General features: G+C 30.5%; 4 protein-coding genes across 4 annotated transcripts in view; 2 read left to right on the top strand and 2 right to left on the bottom strand.

The window, feature by feature from the left end:
- Nucleotides 1–2,884, top strand: part of LOC105626463 (ERAD-associated E3 ubiquitin-protein ligase HRD1B-like) — a 6,294-nt gene extending 3,410 nt beyond the window's left edge. Inside the window, exons 2-4 of the mRNA XM_012207765.1 lie at nucleotides 222–224; nucleotides 1,339–1,750; nucleotides 2,389–2,884. Of these exons, the coding sequence (XP_012063155.1) occupies nucleotides 222–224; nucleotides 1,339–1,750; nucleotides 2,389–2,884 (911 nt within the window). The remainder of the gene's footprint in view (nucleotides 1–221; nucleotides 225–1,338; nucleotides 1,751–2,388) is intronic.
- Nucleotides 2,885–4,425: 1,541 nt separating this feature from the next.
- On the bottom strand, nucleotides 4,426–5,878 carry LOC105626462 (39S ribosomal protein L40, mitochondrial). Its single transcript, XM_012207764.1, has 5 exons — nucleotides 5,776–5,878; nucleotides 5,341–5,424; nucleotides 5,065–5,235; nucleotides 4,766–4,964; nucleotides 4,426–4,638 (listed from the first exon to the last, which is right to left on the bottom strand). Exons 1-5 carry the CDS (start codon nucleotides 5,808–5,810, stop codon nucleotides 4,516–4,518), a joined length of 612 nt encoding a protein of 203 aa, XP_012063154.1. The 5' UTR covers nucleotides 5,811–5,878; the 3' UTR covers nucleotides 4,426–4,515.
- Nucleotides 5,879–6,343: 465 nt separating this feature from the next.
- Nucleotides 6,344–9,325, top strand: LOC105626461 (TRAF3-interacting protein 1). Its single transcript, XM_012207763.1, has 11 exons — nucleotides 6,344–6,478; nucleotides 6,631–6,748; nucleotides 6,835–6,947; nucleotides 7,013–7,330; nucleotides 7,725–7,844; nucleotides 7,931–8,088; nucleotides 8,171–8,299; nucleotides 8,383–8,632; nucleotides 8,750–8,875; nucleotides 8,942–9,027; nucleotides 9,175–9,325. The coding sequence occupies exons 1-11, from the start codon at nucleotides 6,344–6,346 to the stop codon at nucleotides 9,323–9,325; spliced, it is 1,704 nt and encodes a 567-aa protein (XP_012063153.1).
- A 425-nt stretch (nucleotides 9,326–9,750) lies between these two features.
- Nucleotides 9,751–11,963, bottom strand: LOC105626460 (RNA polymerase II-associated protein 3). The gene is given in 8 exon segments (XM_012207762.1): nucleotides 9,751–9,839; nucleotides 9,911–10,103; nucleotides 10,159–10,395; nucleotides 10,461–10,757; nucleotides 10,799–11,003; nucleotides 11,091–11,338; nucleotides 11,424–11,546; nucleotides 11,820–11,963. Coding segments are annotated over 8 exon segments (1,536 nt in total).
- Nucleotides 11,964–16,482: the final 4,519 nt, after the last annotated feature.

The raw sequence follows: 16,482 nt of genomic DNA, 5'->3' as shown, positions 1-16,482 counted from the left end.
CTCTCTCTCTCTCTCTCTCTCTCTCTCTCTCTCTCTCTCTCTCTCCCCTCTCCCTTTCTTTCTATCTATCTCTATCTCTTTCTCTACCTCTCTTTTTTCTTTTTTTCTCTCTTGCACGCGCTCACGCTCATCAGCTGGCAACAAGTTCATGATTATTAACGTAAAGCACGCCCTGTCATGTTATTCAGCAACTTGTCATCCTCCGATAAAACCCTCAACAGAGGGTGGGTCGCTGCCGTTCGTTGATCAGGTTCACCTCCGGAAAATCACTCATGATGACGCGTTCCTATCTCTCTTTTTATTCTCTTTCTTCTTCGGGAAGCGAAAGACATGAGAAAAAGCGAGACAGAAGAAAAGGAGGAGGAGGAAGAGAAATCTATCTCCGTGGTGAATGCATATCAATGTTCTTGTGCGTAATAATAACGAGATGTCGCGTGTCTGTGCGTTTCTTTTTTGCTCGCCTCCGCATCCTCGCCAACGTAAACGGCCGTTAAAATAATTTTCTCCGATAATTACGAGGAATAATTTTAAATGGTTTTTGTCCGATCATTCGAGAGTCGGGCGACGAGGTAGGTTGTAACTTTTGCGAATCGCCTTCGTCAAGTGGCCGATTTGTATCCTCAAAATGTAATTATTATTAGTTGAACGATTCGGTCTTCACGTTTGCCTCGATCATCTGTGATTTTTGCCCGGTGACGAACGTAAATAGCCACGTATAGATGTTTTTGTATAGAGGAGAATAAGGCCAATATGAAAATTGAAGTAATCAATCTGCGTTAGTTACTTCATCATGCCAGTGTGATACACGAGATACCGCATCTTAAGCTAACAGTAAAAAATTACCTTTCGAGAATCCGCGCTTCTTAAGTTATAATTTGAAGGTATAAATTAAGAAACTTTCTTCAATGTAATCTCAAAGTATAAATTAAAGTTATTAATCGCTCCTTCAAACGCGAATATTCAAAATTCTGCTGAATATTTTCGAATTATAAACGCCATTCTGGATATCTCTAAGGCGCGATATGAAAAACTTGGAGTAAACATCAATCTTTTTCATTAATTTTTTTAAAAGCGTAACAACATTAATAAATGCGGGAAACAAAATCCCTTATTCTTAATAGCAGGCTAACATTTATCATCGTTTTGACATCAAAATAACAATAAATCACGTTTGTTTGCTATCTAGATTCTATATTGAAGCAAAATTAAATCCTTCATTTGTATGAGGATAAAAATAAATTCCTTATTTTATATTAAGGTAAAATTAAATCCTATAATATACTATTTTGAAGTAAAATTAAATCCTTCATTTTATTGATTATAACACAATGTTCAAAGGTGGAGCCAAGAGAGCATGGCATCCTCTAAATCGCTTCCTGAGACGATTATATGCACCGGTGGACCGCGCGGAGAATCTCTTCCTGAAGATGCGCAATCTTTCCGTCATGGCAAACCAGATAATCTTCCTGATCTTGGCGGATAAGGTGTTGCTGCCACAGCAGAGGCTGACCTGCTTGTATACGCTTATGTTTTACAACGTGATAGCCTACTGTGTGAGCTACATCAAGGAGCTAATCCAAAAGGAGGATTGGTCACCATATGTCACCTTGACTGAGCGATCTAAGATCAAACATCTCGCGATGTCGGCCACCAAGATCGTGCTCGAGTGGACTAAGGCGGTAACATTCGTCGTCACATTGACCTTCATGCTTCTCGTATTCGGACTGGAACAAGGCCTCGATCATTACAAGTGAGGAACTTGATTGAAGAGGAACCAATCCTCTTGGTCTATAATATGTATAATAATTAAGAATGTCTATTAGAATTGTTCCTTTGCTTGTCATACATACAATTGATCTTTCTCAATCCATGCATTTTTTCATAAAATTCCTACAGAAAATATAAAAGTGAAAATGAAATCACTATAATTCTTAACGTAAGCGTTGTTGTATTATTAATTATTACGCAATTTTTTATCATGTATAAAATCGTAATAATATTATTGTCTTTTTAAAAATTACAAAATAGAAGCTAAAATCTGTGCAAACTTGTTCTTAATGTTGTTCAAAGGAAGAGAGAATTTGAGACGTTATAACAAACTCTTAGCACAAAAATGTACGAATTTTGCTGTAGGAAAATAAAAATATGCAAATTTTTATTATTTTTAATTCGACTCGTATACTTACACATTGATTATAGAAGGGTTAATATTCAGTTTATTATTAAATTTTATTTAACATTTTACATTCATTATGGATTCATGAGATAGTAATTTCTTTATTAATATTCTATTTTCTAAAAAAATTAACAATTTTGATTTGTGACAAATGTAATCCATTCTATTCTATATTTCTTTTCCTTCCCTTTAATTTCGTCTTATCATTGCAGACCTTCGTTGATCTATACGGTGATTACGTGGATTTATTATTCGGCGACGGAGAAGGTCTTCGTCGAGATGTTTCCAACGATCCTGGGTTTCTTACAGTTAGAAGCATTGGAGAACATCGAAAATCTGTACGCGCCGGTGATACTCCGCTGCTTTACGATCGCCATGTCGGCGATCTTCAGCATTCTGTTATTGTTATCGGCCTCTTGGAGGTTCCTAATGGTTGCTACGTATTTGAATGTGTATTTGCGATGGAAGGAACTAACGGAGAATTCAGGCGCAGTACTGCGACGAGAACGCGAAGTGTTAAATCGCTACAGGAAGGCGACCCTTGAGGAGATCGAAAGGTTTGATGACGTGTGTGCGGTGTGTCTGTGCGGTATGACGAAAGCCAGGGTGACACCCTGCCATCATCTCTTCCACGCGGATTGCCTGCGACAATGCCTGAAGACCAGCGACAAATGTCCTATGTGCAAGCGCGAACTCAAGTTCGACTAAATAAACGACATCGGGGAATATATTTTGATTGCCTCCAGAAAGATTTACGAGATTCTCAAAATGCGCCATTGAAGAAGACGAAGAGAAGAGAGATATGTAGATGACATTTCGTATATGGAAGATTTACAGCGTCTTTTATATATTTGAATTTACGACGTCAATGGCGTTGGAAGGATTTACGGTGTTCTTTTCGTTTATAAAAGATTAAAAAAAAGAGCTTTAAAAAAAAGATCCAAAATGAAATTCTTATATTATTCGAAAAGAATCAACAAAAAGAGAAAGTATTTGCGAAAATTTATGGAACATCGACAATATTCGCAACGCATGGAATACATGTTCCTTTAGATATATATTACTGTGATATAGATCAGCAGCAATGTAGCTTATTGTTAGGATTATATCGGAGATATACAATAACTTTACTGTCACGTCAGTCAATTTGTGACCAACATACGTCATTCATAACTTTAATGTAACTAGCGAATGGAAATACGCTTATTTTATATTATTGTCCTGATGAAAAATATTTCTTATAATTTTTCATATAATTTTTTAGAATTATTATGTAAATATTAGAATTATTTAAAATTTCTGTATAATTTTATATTTTTAAAAAATTTCTTAAATTTTTTTATATATGAAGTGGAACATTTTTCAAAAATATTGAGAAAGTCTAAATCTTTTCTAGAATTTTCTCATATATGTGAATTTATTGAAATCTATATTCTGATGTTTGTGAATATCTGAAATATTATATTTGTATTTTGAAATCTATATTATGATATTAGGATTTCTCATTCTGTAATTTTTGGAGTAAACTTATAAAATTTTAAGTTTAAGATATATTTTCAGAAATCATAAATTAAAAAAAATGTGACAAATTCTTAAAAATATTGTGAAATATTATGAGAATTTTTTTTACACCAAGGTATCTATTTTTCGTTATATCATTAATATAATGCCCATCGAGGAAAACTGTAAATTGCGTTGTTTATACATATATTTGTAAAACACTCTTTCCGTTGCGTTTTGCACGAATTGTATAAAACTCCATTTTAATTTTTATGTATCTAAACAGCTTATTACAATCTTAAATATGGAAAATTGTTTTGCAACAAATTGTCGATAGAATAAATAGAATTTAAAATAGTGCAGTTTTGTACGCTACAATTTGTTTTTTAGAAATTGTAATGAAGTAAGCTTTAAGAGCCGTATGATAATGCAATTAAGAAATCAAATAGTATTAAAAGATTTCTCTATAGAATAAGTTTTAATTTTCATATTCAAAATAAACTCTAGTCTCTAACAAAGCTTCATTTTCTCGGGAGTTATGGCAGATAAAATAAGTTCTTATATTCCATTGAAGCTCACAATATCCAATGATATATGCTTTTTAAGAATAATTTGTCGCTTACTTAAACAGTAAATTTTCTTCTTGAAAAAAAAGAAAATATTTTTTTCTCCATATATTAAAATATTTATTTGCTTCTATCGCTTCCTATATTCTATTAGATTCATGTAACACTATTAAATGTACGAGATTTCGAGCTTGAAATACATGTTTTATTTATATTCTTGACTTTTAATTCTATTCTTTAATATAAAAATCCCCTTTATTTAACATCAAATACTCATTCTTCTCCATCAAATTTCCGAGTGGTGTTTGTATATTCTCCATCGGGACTATTGTAATTTTCTATTGGAGGTGTTTTTAATGGTCCTTTCGCTGTATATGGTAAAAGTCCTAAATCCAGCTAAAACATACACAAATGAATGAATTTAAACTATGTAATAGAATTCTTATGCAAAATTGCTTACAATTATATATAAAATAAAAATAATCATGCTCAGTTTAATTTCTTGAGTAAATTAAATAATTACTTGTATTGCTTCTTGATACAAATCTTCTGATTCTGCCCTTAGCTCATCGAGTGCCTTTTGCTGCGAATAAAAGATAGAATCTATTGCCTGAATGTTAACTAAATGCTGTTGAGATTTGTATCTATTCCAATCCTTTTTCAATAAAATTCTAGACTCCATTTCCTCTTCTGATATCGGTGGAAGTTTTCTCAGTCTTTGCCTGAAATCAGTTTCCAATTAGTAAATCGCAGGCATAAGAACATTATAAAATTAATTATTATACTTGTCCTGCGTATAATTTGTTTGCATAAAAAACTTACTCCCTTTCCTCTATTAATTTTGATGGCACTTCCAACTCGCTGATTGATTTTAGTTGCTTAGATAGCTTTTGCAATCTACGAATTTGTTTTTCTAACTTTCTTCGTCTTCTTTCTTCTCTTGCCCTGATAATCGCAGGATCTAATTTCTTTTTTTTCTTCAACGGTTCTCCTCTATAGAATAAATAAAAGAGAATTACAACATGCTTGTAATTGTGCTATAATATGTACATCAAATGCTGCAAGAAATTTACAATGATGAATGATGAATGAACTTACAAAAGTACACTGCTGACTCTGAAGTACAGTGGATCGGTACATGCTGAGATGTTTCGTATGCCAGGTATAGTGCGCACTGATAGTCTGAAAGGAAAACGGCAGATCAATTTTCGTGAGAATCTTCCTATCGAACTTACAAAAGCATTGTTCGTTTATCTTTCGGGAATTGCTCGAGATCGTTCCGAACGAACCCAGTGTACTTGAAATGTAAAATTCGCATTACATACGACATCCATCATATGATGTCTGATATTTATCATTATAATCCCAAGAAACTCCCGAGAGAACAAAACGAACAATGCTAAAGATAATATACAATTTAGTCACATTGACAATGCACAATTCTTTTATCAAAACCCAATTAAATTATTATTTAAATAATAATTTATTTCAACACTGAATTTAAATTAACATTATTACTTATGTCGTAATTACCGCGATAAAGCAGGCAGCAAATTCAAGACACTCATCTTCTTAAGATAACCTTCTTGCGCATTCAATTCTCTCCCTTCACTTCTATGAAAACATTGCACAATGTCGCAAATGGATCATAGATGTAATAAATCAGTAGTAGCAATACTCTCCCTAGGCACTAAAATCCCTGTACGTATTGTAAAAATACCTAAATGCAATCAGCGCACGACCGCGTGGTCAACATGTGATATGAGTACCCGAGAGAATACAGAAACGAATCACATCAACTTTCGACGATATGATCAAAATTTATCGACAGTGTCAGAGAATATACGTACTCACGTAGTTCCCAAACTGAAAATGGATGTACTGGCGGTGGTGTAATTCGATGTTAACAGAAAAAAGGCCAGCATGGCCTCTCTCGGGTTTCTCACTGGGTACCACGTGCGGTGTCACGTGTTATATGTGTTCGGTGTTGCCTAGCAACGGTTTGACATTACACTGAATCGCCGTAAGTGTTGTATGTACACATGTGTCAATCACTATTCACTAGACAGAATTTAGAAGGAAAAGGAAAATAATTATCACGATGACAGACGAGGTGCGACCTGAGGTAATAAAGAAAACACAGAATTTACTCGGAAAATATTTCAAGAAGCCGCCACTGACCGAGAAACTACTTCGCAAGCCGCCGTTTCGCTTCCTCCACGATATTATAACAGCTGTAATTTATCGCTTGTGCACAATTTTACATACTGAAATAAATTATTAATTCTCTTTTTGAAAATTGTTTCATCTTACATTTATCCAGAATATAGATTTATATAAATTCTGCTTGCATTAAAAATATTATATATAGTTGAAAATTGATTTCAGATCATTAAAGAGACTAGTTTCTTAGAAGGATTATTTAGCGAGGAAGAGCTAAATTCTGATAATATAAAGGATAAGGAAGCTAAGCTTGCTTTCTTGACAAAACTCATTGATATCGTCAGTAAGTATTTAATTTTACTGAATTATCATGTTCTGTCACTGTATATATGATGTCTAAATATATTACATGAATATTATGTGTATTAGAATTAATCTCGGGTGTTAATTTAACGATCAGAGCAAGTAAAATCATCTCTGGTCAAGAGCCTACAAAGACAAATGAGCTGTTGCAAACCATTGGAAAAGTTCTTGATAAGAAAGTAATACATTTTGTTATTTAAGTAGAAAATTATTTTTAAAGTAAATTAATAGTGCGTTTATTTAGGTCAGTAGCAAGGAAGCGATTGACCACTACAAAAAGAGCTTGGAAAAAAAAGTAAAGGGATCAAAGTCAAGATCCACGACTAAAGAGGAAACTTCGAAGAAGCCTGCATCAAGACAGTCTTCGCAAACGAGGAAATCATCGGAGAAAGATAAGATCTCGGTGGAGCGAAAGAAAAGGTCATCTAGCACAGGAAAAGTAGTATCAGAAGCAAAACGAGATAAAGATGACAGAACCGAAGAGAACAAAACAAAAAAGGGAAATGATTGGAAGGAAGAAAATTCAAAGAATATTGAGGCTATAGATATTCCACCAGCTGAAGTAAAAATTCAAAGAAAAATTCACATTGTTTAAATCAGTGATGCGCAACCTTTTTTAAAGATCATTTTCCAAAGGCCACTTTTAGAAATAAGTAAAATCTTTCGGGTCACATAATGTTTATTTCATTTATATAAAATAGAAAATATATTTTCAGCTGAGTCGATGAACTGCAAAAAACTTACACATGTGCCGCAGATTGCATATCACAATAGATTTGAACAATAGAGCTTTTAAAATATTTGTTAAAGAAAATTAAAGTTCTATTTTTTTTTAATTTTAAATTCACAAACTGCTTGAACTCTGTAATTAAAAGATAATTTTTTAATATTTTTTCTCAAGTATGTGCTTTAACATAACTCACACATTTAAAATACATCTTTTATTATATTCACAGCCAATTCCGAATAAAATTCCTACTTCGGCACAAAGAAGAAGGCCTTCTTCATCCGCTAACAAGACGAAGCAGGATGCCATGAATTTAGCAGATGCCAATGATCTAGCGAAGGAAGAACAGGTACAATATAAAAATGCCTCCGGTAGAGAAAAATGCTTGGTACAAATGAATGGGTTACAAGAAAAAAAGGAAATATATTATTACAGATATTTGATAACGAAAATAAACCAGTAACGAGTAATTATACTAAAGAGATTAAGGAAAATGGAATAGAAAAGGATAATGCGTTGCAACAAAGCATTGAAAGAAGTGATCAACCAATGTCAGAACTTGCAGGATCTCAAACTGAAGCTACTGAAATGATGTAATGTTCAGTTCTATAAGTTTATTGCTGAAATCAAATTATATCGAAGTGATAATAATGTTAAATTCCAATTTTGTTTTAGCGTTTCACAACAACCGATTGCGAGACCTAAAACATCTTTAAGACCACCTAGTGCCAGACCCATCAGTTCTAGGCCGGCAGCTCCCAGAATGAGAGCAAAAACAGAAATAATAGTCAATGAAGAAATACAGTAAGATTATTTAATTTAATTTTATTAATTTAATTTATATTAAACGAAAAATTATTATAAGTAATTTCAAAATATGATTGTAGAACACCATTAGGAAATATCAGCGTTATCGTAGAGAATTCCAACTTGAAGGATGACGATGACGATGATGCAGAAGATATGGTAGTGATGGAAGCAAAAGGAAATGGTGGTGATCTTTTAGAGAATGGAGATTATAAGATAGACAATCAGCTGATGCAAGAACATGGGCATCTTGTTGCTCAAATCTTAGAAACTCAGAGAGAATTAGTCAATACGGATAATGTCGATGTATTGCCGAAGAAAGTCGATATCGTAAGAATTAAAATGTGTTATTACTTTTATTTTTGATTTTTATCTTGATTTTTACTGCAGTAATTTTATCACAAAACATTGAGTGAATTATCATTGAATAAATGCATTTTGATTCAGGCATGGGAATCAGGTTCGAAACGTGACCGAGAAACAGCAGCTAAAGAAATCGATAAATTACGTGGAACTATACAAACATTAACGCGAACGACAAATCCTTTGGGAAAATTGCTGGATTATGTACAGGTAATATATATACATTTACACACATTCTTATACTATCGATCTGTTTACGAAATTAAATTTAATTAGGAAGACGTAGAAATAATGGAAAAAGAATTATTGGATTGGAGAAATCAATATCGCCAATTAAACGAACAATTGGAAGAAGAACAAAAGTACGTATAAAAGTATATGCACATAAAATTGAGAATAAACAATTTTAATGATTCTTCATTTATATTTTTATTTTCGGAATAAATAGTTCAAATAATTCTTTATTCTGAAAATTAATATGGAAATTATTTTTTTTTTTTTTTTTTTAGAGAAACGGAAGAAATGATAGAACCTATGAAGGAGACATTGAAAGAAATTGATAGCAATATGAAGATTCAGTTAGATAAGATACGTCAAGTAAAGGCGCAAATTATGAAAAATGATCAAAAAATACGGCGATTACTTAATGGTAACCTATAGTGTAATTACATCGCTATATATTGGAATGTAAATATTTTTATATTTATAAGTGTTATTGTGAAGTACGTAATTATTTTATCATAAATTATATATATAGCTCCGAAAAAAATTCTCTGTATAAATAGAATTTTGTGTATAAAATTTCCTTATTTGTCAATTATATAATTATAATATTTGAATATATAATATTTATATGTTTTTCTTGTAAATATTATTTATATATATATTAAAATATAGATAAATTTTTAGAAATTTTCTATAACAAATTTTTTTCTTAAAACTAATCATAAAATATAATGAGTAAATGTTTTGCACATAATTAAAAAAAAAATTTATTCATTTGTCAACAAAATCCATATCTGTTATAATATTTAAGTACCTCATTTTTATTTGTAACTTTTTTATTAGAATTTAAACAAGTTTTGTTAAATTTCATATTTATCTTGTAAATCTGTAATTTCTTCCTCAGATATCTTTTCAGATGTATTGCAATACGAGAACATAAGCTTCAGATCTAAAAATATTTTAAGCTAGTATTATTTTTACATTCATTATACAAGATAAAATGTGCATCATTGTACACACCTTGTTTTTCAGAGTTATTGATGAACATAATAAATGCCCTAAATCTCTTAATATTACTGAGATCTTTTAAATATGAAAATATAGGTTCCTTCCGTTTCATAAATTCTGTCTTGAGTGTTGTTAAAATACCACTGAAGATATCAGTTTCCATTGAATCTTGAAATATTTTGGGCAGGCTACCTGATGGTATTTGCTAAAAAAAATTCAATATATACTCGTATTCTTCATATGAAAAGTTTTTTACTTACCTTTAAATATCTGTATCGAAAATCAAACGAGGTATATTTTTTCCAATTTATTAAGAACTGTACTGAATTGGTAGGGATAGGAGGCATTTCTTCGCAATTTTCAATAAAGTTTTCTTCTGATTTACATGTTGCATTGCTTTTCAGTTCTACTTGATTGTTATTACATGTTATTTTGATCTTCTCTTTAAAAGGTTTACTTAAATCAGCTTCCTGCACAGGTATCCTTTTCAATGGCTCCTAATTAAAATCAAAATTTATATTGCTATAAATATATATCATAAAACGTAATAGTGCAAATTTACCTTTGAACGTAGATGTGGAGGTTTTTCAATAGGTTCTACAATTTCAACATTATCCTTTTCGGGTAACCAATCTGGAATGCATCGATCTTTCCTTGGTTCTATTATATTTGTTGGGCTTACAGTTATTGGCTTTGTAGTTTCATTATCTACATTTATACTATTCTTTTTATTTTGATCTTCCTTAGTGTCAATTACTTTTTCATTTATCTTTTTATTATCAGATACATCAGTCGTACATATGTTTTTTTTGGACATAAATGACTAAAAAATATATATGTGTGTAATACATACATATAACTATCAAAATTTACATCTCAATAATCATAAAAAATACATACATCTCCAAACTGCTTTTTAATTTGGTTAAGCAAGACTTCGGTTTCTTTATTGCAAGGTTCTAACTCTGTAATCTTCTTTACATCTTCTAATGCTGCATCGAATTGTTTTAATCCTAGTCTGGCTGTTACTCGTCTGTGATAAGCTTTTACATAAGTTTCGTCCAATTGTATTGCAGATGAGCAGTCTGCTTCTGCTGAATACAAACTGCGACATAAGGACATTAAGTAACTGTTACATAACAATAGAAATGAACATAATCCGTTTATCATATTCATAAAACATAAAATTTACTTGTCTTGTTTTAAATAACAAAGTGCACGATTAGCGTAAAAGATAGCATCATAAGGAAAAAGTTTTATTGCCTCGCTGTACGAAGCAATCGCTTTGTCCCATTTTTTTTGCTTCACAAAGTTATTGCCTTGCTGCTTGTATTCTATCGCTTTGTTGTAGTTCTTCTCCAATTCTTCTTTGGACAAGGATTCATCTGAAGATGACTCGTCGGATTGTTCTTCATCTTCTAATTTCTTGCATGCTTTATCCTGTGCAACAATTTATTATAAATTAATTTCAAATCTTTAGATAAGAACTTGCACAATTTCAAGTTACGCAAATGATACCACTAACAGCAAACTTATCCCATGATGTATAGTCATACGATTTTATTCGTTTAGAATTCTTAGACATTTTGTTTTCTTTTACTGTACATTTTTTCTTTTTATTCTTGCTTCTGACAGGTGGTATAAGTTGCTAAAATGTATAACATATCTTATTATCAAATATAAATGTAAAATTATTTTGGCGCGCATTTCTAAAGACTACATATGTAGTAATATAAATTCACACAAGAATCATACAAGCATTTAAGATCCAATTAGAGCATTTAAGGCTTTGATTTCTATAGTTTGTGTTATAAATATAAAATATATTCAAATCTCTCTAAATCAATAAACTCATAATATTATTATTTATTTCTCAATATTATTCATCACTTTCTATCTATTTCTCTATTTCAGTGAATACCTGTCCATTGCGTTCATTCAGCATTTCTTGTTCCTTTTGTTTCATTTGCTTTTCCCAATTTTTCAAGTCTAGAAATTCACTCTGTAAATCTTCCGAATTATCTCGCACCTGCTTTTGCATCAATATCGAATTGTCACGCTCCATGATAAAAAGAAGTTTACAAATTGGTAATAATGTTTCGTATTGCGCTTCGCTTCGTCAATGCTGGTCAATGTCAATGACAAGTTTTTTTATTGTTTCCACTGATTAATAAACAGAACTTGTAAATCTTTAACCAGAGAAAAATCTTCTTTCTACTTCAACTCTCTTTGAGATTATATGATGTTTGCATACTATGTCTTTGATATATTTAGTAATCTTTTTTTAATAATCTTACTAAGCTTCTTAAACCTAGAAATGTTAGGTTATAATAATCCTCATAAACGACACACATTGTTCAAATATTTTATTATCTTCAGAAGATAATTATCACCTACTCTTAATTATGATTCAGAGTTCTGTTGTAGGATAGCGCCACAAGTCATTTTTCTTGATTTTTCAAATTTAGATCTGTAGCTTGGAAACTGTTGCATTTCTGCGTTCCAGCAAATGAAAATGGATTAAAATGGATTGAAATTTTTTTCTATCCGAATGCGTATTTTAAATAGCGAATATTTTTTTTGGATTCAATTGGATGTAAATGGATTGAAAAACTGCATTTCCTATTCAAAATTTTGAATTGAACAGTATTCACAATTGTGTTTGTGTACACAGAAAAAGCTAATATTATTTTTAGATTGAAAGGCATAGAGATATACTTCATACAATTCCTATAAATAAATAAAAATGCATTCAGAATTGAAAAGCATTCATTTTAACATTCGTGAATATTTCTGAAAATCTGAATTTATTTCAATTCATTTCAATCCATGCCAATTCAATCCATCCTCGTTTGCTGAAGTCTGAAATTGTTCGATAAAATTAGAAAAAATTCAGATGAATTTAAACAAAATCATAAAAAAGATAATGACACTTTGAATAAAGTTAACTATACTAACTAATAAAAAAGCCTAAAAGCCATCAAACGCAAATTCTACAAATATCTATCCAGCAAGAATGGATTGAAATGAATTAAGATGGATTCAGATTTCAGAAATATTGATTCACAAATCAATTAAAATGAATGCTTTTCAATCCTGAATGCATTTTTATTCATTTAGGAATTCCATGTCTCTATACCTTTCAATCTAAAAATAATATTAGCTTTTTCTTGCATTGTGAATACTGTTCAATTCAAAATTTTGAATAGGAATGCAGTTTTTCAATTCAATTGCATCCAATTGAATCTAATTGAATCCAATTGAATCCAATTAAATCCAAAAAAAGTATTCGCTATTTAAAATATGCATTCGGATAGAAAAACAATTTTCATCCATTTTAATCCATTCTCGTTTGCTGAGTATTCAATTCTTATATATTGGGTTGTCCGGAAAGTTCGTGCCGAACTTGAAGGAAAATTGAAACGCAGAAAATTTTAATTTAATAAATGTATACTAAAATTTAAATTTTAGTCGACGAACTTTCCGGACAACCCAATACATATAACGTATACATATAATAGACATTTCGATTTTAAGTTGGATTATTTTCAATATTCGAAACAATTTAATCGTTCGTTAACATGTAAATCAGTTGTATATCATAGATTACATTAAACGCATAAATTACAAAAGATTTTTTAATTTCGTAATTTTCTAATTAAAATTTTTAGTTATAACATTGTATACAAAACTTTGCATTGTTAGTGAAGTAAAACATTTGAGGTATTATATTTAAATAATAAAAATAGTTTGAAATTTATAAAATTATGAACTCAATAATTATATAATTGACTAAAACAAAATAAAAGTACTGTAAAAGTTTCTTGATATATGAAAATCGTTTAATTTGTTTATTTTTTTCTTATCATTTAGTCCGAATCTACAATAGGTATTTTAAGCCTTAAGCCATAAAAAATTGGCCAATTACAATCGAATGCGAGGAGAATAATGGATTGTGATTCGTCCATTTCTTATAGCTTAAGGATTAAAAATCTATTGTAGATTCGAGCTAATTCTCACAAATGACACATGAGAGTGTAAAACATATTTGTAAAGACACAACATTTGAAAAATGCAATCTTACACGTTAAATATTTTTTAAATATTTCTTGAACGTTTTTTAGACTTTATTAACGCTATTAATTTTTCTCTTATCTGTTTCGAGAAGGTAGAAACTGTTTAATGGAACTTCGATATTTCTTCTTAAGTGCGATTATTTAACATTTGTAACACCTAGAAAAAGGTTTCTTTGATTAAAAGAAATCTATTTGAATAAAAAAATTTGTGCATTGCTTTATGGTTAAAGAAAAATTTCTTTGATTTGAACATCATTTCTTGAAATCAAATAAATTTGTATTTTTCTCAAAAGTATATTTTTATACTTTTAATTAAAAAAAAATTTAAAAAAATCAAGAAAGAAACAATTTCTTTATATTAAATAACTTTATATTAAATAACTTTGAGTCTATTTTCGCGAATATCATTCCATCCTTGTTATTTATCAAATATTAAACAAGAATGAAACACGAGCGTTGCGAACATTAAGTGGAACATTAACGCATCCCTTGTGGGAGCTACGGCTGTCGAGGGTGACTTCGCTGGCGATGGACCCGACCGGATACGATGGAATGCACGATTTACACGTACTGAGCTTGACATTCGGCCCTTTTTAGATCTTGGGTAACTGCCATCGGATTACGATCGCGCCTATAGCTACAAAATGTTTAATATGTGAGACTTAACCGCGACTACAGTCTCCCGAGTTTTACTCGCGGTAACCAGTTCGCCGCCGACGAGCGCCAAGTGCGCACCTGCGACGTGATATGCCTCCTTTCTCGGTCCCCAGCTGTTTCTTCGTGATCTTCAGCGGGGCCGTAATTCTCACAATCCTCGTAATTCGACGCAACCCGTCTTGATTCCGTGACGTACTTAAACTTCGGAAAAGTTTCGGGGAAACCTTTGGAATTTTAAGAACTTTCTGGATAGCCTGTGCTTGAGAAGCGATAGATCTTTATTGGTCACAAGAGATTTCAAAATTACAGAAGAAAACTGAAGAAACATATGGATTTGAAATTAATAGTTACAAAAATGATGGAAGAAAAAATATTAATTTTCCATCAGAATTGGTATAAAATTGCACACATCTGTTATTTCAATATTTATCAAAAATCTTTTTTTAAAAATTAAAATAAGAGTTTTTTTTAATAATTTGAAAATAACAATACATTTAATAACAATTTCGGAAAAACATGCTAAAATCGTTGCGGAACTATAATAAAATCTGCAGAAAAATTGCCGGTAGTCTCCATTATTAATTTAATTTCGATGATTGAAGTAAATATTCAATTTTATTTAAAAGTCTTTATGGAGAGAACGGTAAAAAATTTAATTAAGAAGTTGTTAATAATGCGAAAGAGCTCCAATGTCAAAATTTATCGCGACCGCTAACGAAGGCTGGCAGATTGATTCTTTAAATCAATTCACTATTCTAGCTACAGTTGATTTCGTAAATCATCTATATAGTCAAAAGGTACCGTCAACTAGTGTATTGATCAATGATTCTCTGATTTAATGTGACAACTCGAAAACGGTTAGCGTATATTTATTGGTGTACGCGCGAGTGAAAGATGATCTTGCACGAGGAAAAAGATAACAAGAGTGTTAATTATGATTGATAAAGTATGTTATACGGTGAGTCAGAATCTCCTTGTTATAATTTCATTTCTTTTTTTCAGTGCATTTTGCACAACATGAAGAAAGAGATCGCGGAGACATTAAAGTGTGTCTTCGAATCAAAGTTATATAAAATTTGAATGAGATAAAGTGAGACTATGGCTCGAATATTGATTTATATGCGGAGAGACATCAGACAAAATGAGAAAATTGTCTATTGATAATTTATGTGCCATTTCCGCAAAGCTATAAATATTTACAAGGATATTTTCTTCATGCATTTATTATTTATCAATTTTGACATGTGTTGTTCGATTTTACAATAACAAATTATGTAAACTTGTAATTGATAAAAATGTAATTGATTTACTAATTAATATTTTTACGTTGTAAAATACTGTTAAAAATAATTGTGTTATTTTGAAAAAGTAAATTTAAAATAATATATTTTTTAATTATTGAGTAATTTTTTATTATATTATTAGATTCCGCTCGAAAATATTTTGATAATTAAATAATATTATAAATTTTTATATAAATATATATAAATGTTCTTAAGTATTTTATATTTATCACAAATACAATTTATAACCGATAATTTATGTCCATGTGTTCATTAAAGAAAACTTAGACTCGATCTTGGCCAATGTTCAAAGTTCTATTTTGCTTAACTGCCAGCTGCTAAGACTAAATAATTAAATTAAATTAAATTAAATATTTATATTTGTTTAGTTTTGTAAAGACAGTACTTAATATTTGAAATATAATTTTAATATGAATTAACGTATTGTTTAACTTACATACAATATCAATAACATATATTAATTTCACAATTTTACATTATTATTGACATATATCTTAAATATAATTAGTATTTTATGCCATAATTTATTCAACTAAAATTGTATATA

The sequence above is a fragment of the Atta cephalotes genome (genome assembly GCF_000143395.1).
Source record: "Atta cephalotes unplaced genomic scaffold scaffold00005, whole genome shotgun sequence".
Classification (NCBI taxonomy): domain Eukaryota; kingdom Metazoa; phylum Arthropoda; class Insecta; order Hymenoptera; family Formicidae; genus Atta; species Atta cephalotes.
The sequence above is the reverse complement of the archived record's forward strand: the minus strand, read 5'-3'. Positions and strand labels throughout refer to the sequence as shown.

Coding starts and splice junctions, on each gene's coding strand:
- LOC105626462 (XM_012207764.1), bottom strand. CDS start 5,810: ATGAGTGTCTTGAATTTGCTGCCTGCTTTATCGCG. Junction 5,425..5,775: donor TTGCTGCCTGCTTTATCGCG/GTAATTACGACA, acceptor TTTTCCTTTCAG/ACTATCAGTGCGCACTATAC. Junction 4,965..5,064: donor AAATTAATAGAGGAAAGGGA/GTAAGTTTTTTA, acceptor AACTGATTTCAG/GCAAAGACTGAGAAAACTTC.
- LOC105626461 (XM_012207763.1), top strand. CDS start 6,344: ATGACAGACGAGGTGCGACCTGAGGTAATAAAGAAAACACAGAATTTA. Junction 6,479..6,630: donor TCCACGATATTATAACAGCT/GTAATTTATCGC, acceptor AATTGATTTCAG/ATCATTAAAGAGACTAGTTT. Junction 7,845..7,930: donor ATCTAGCGAAGGAAGAACAG/GTACAATATAAA, acceptor ATATTATTACAG/ATATTTGATAACGAAAATAA.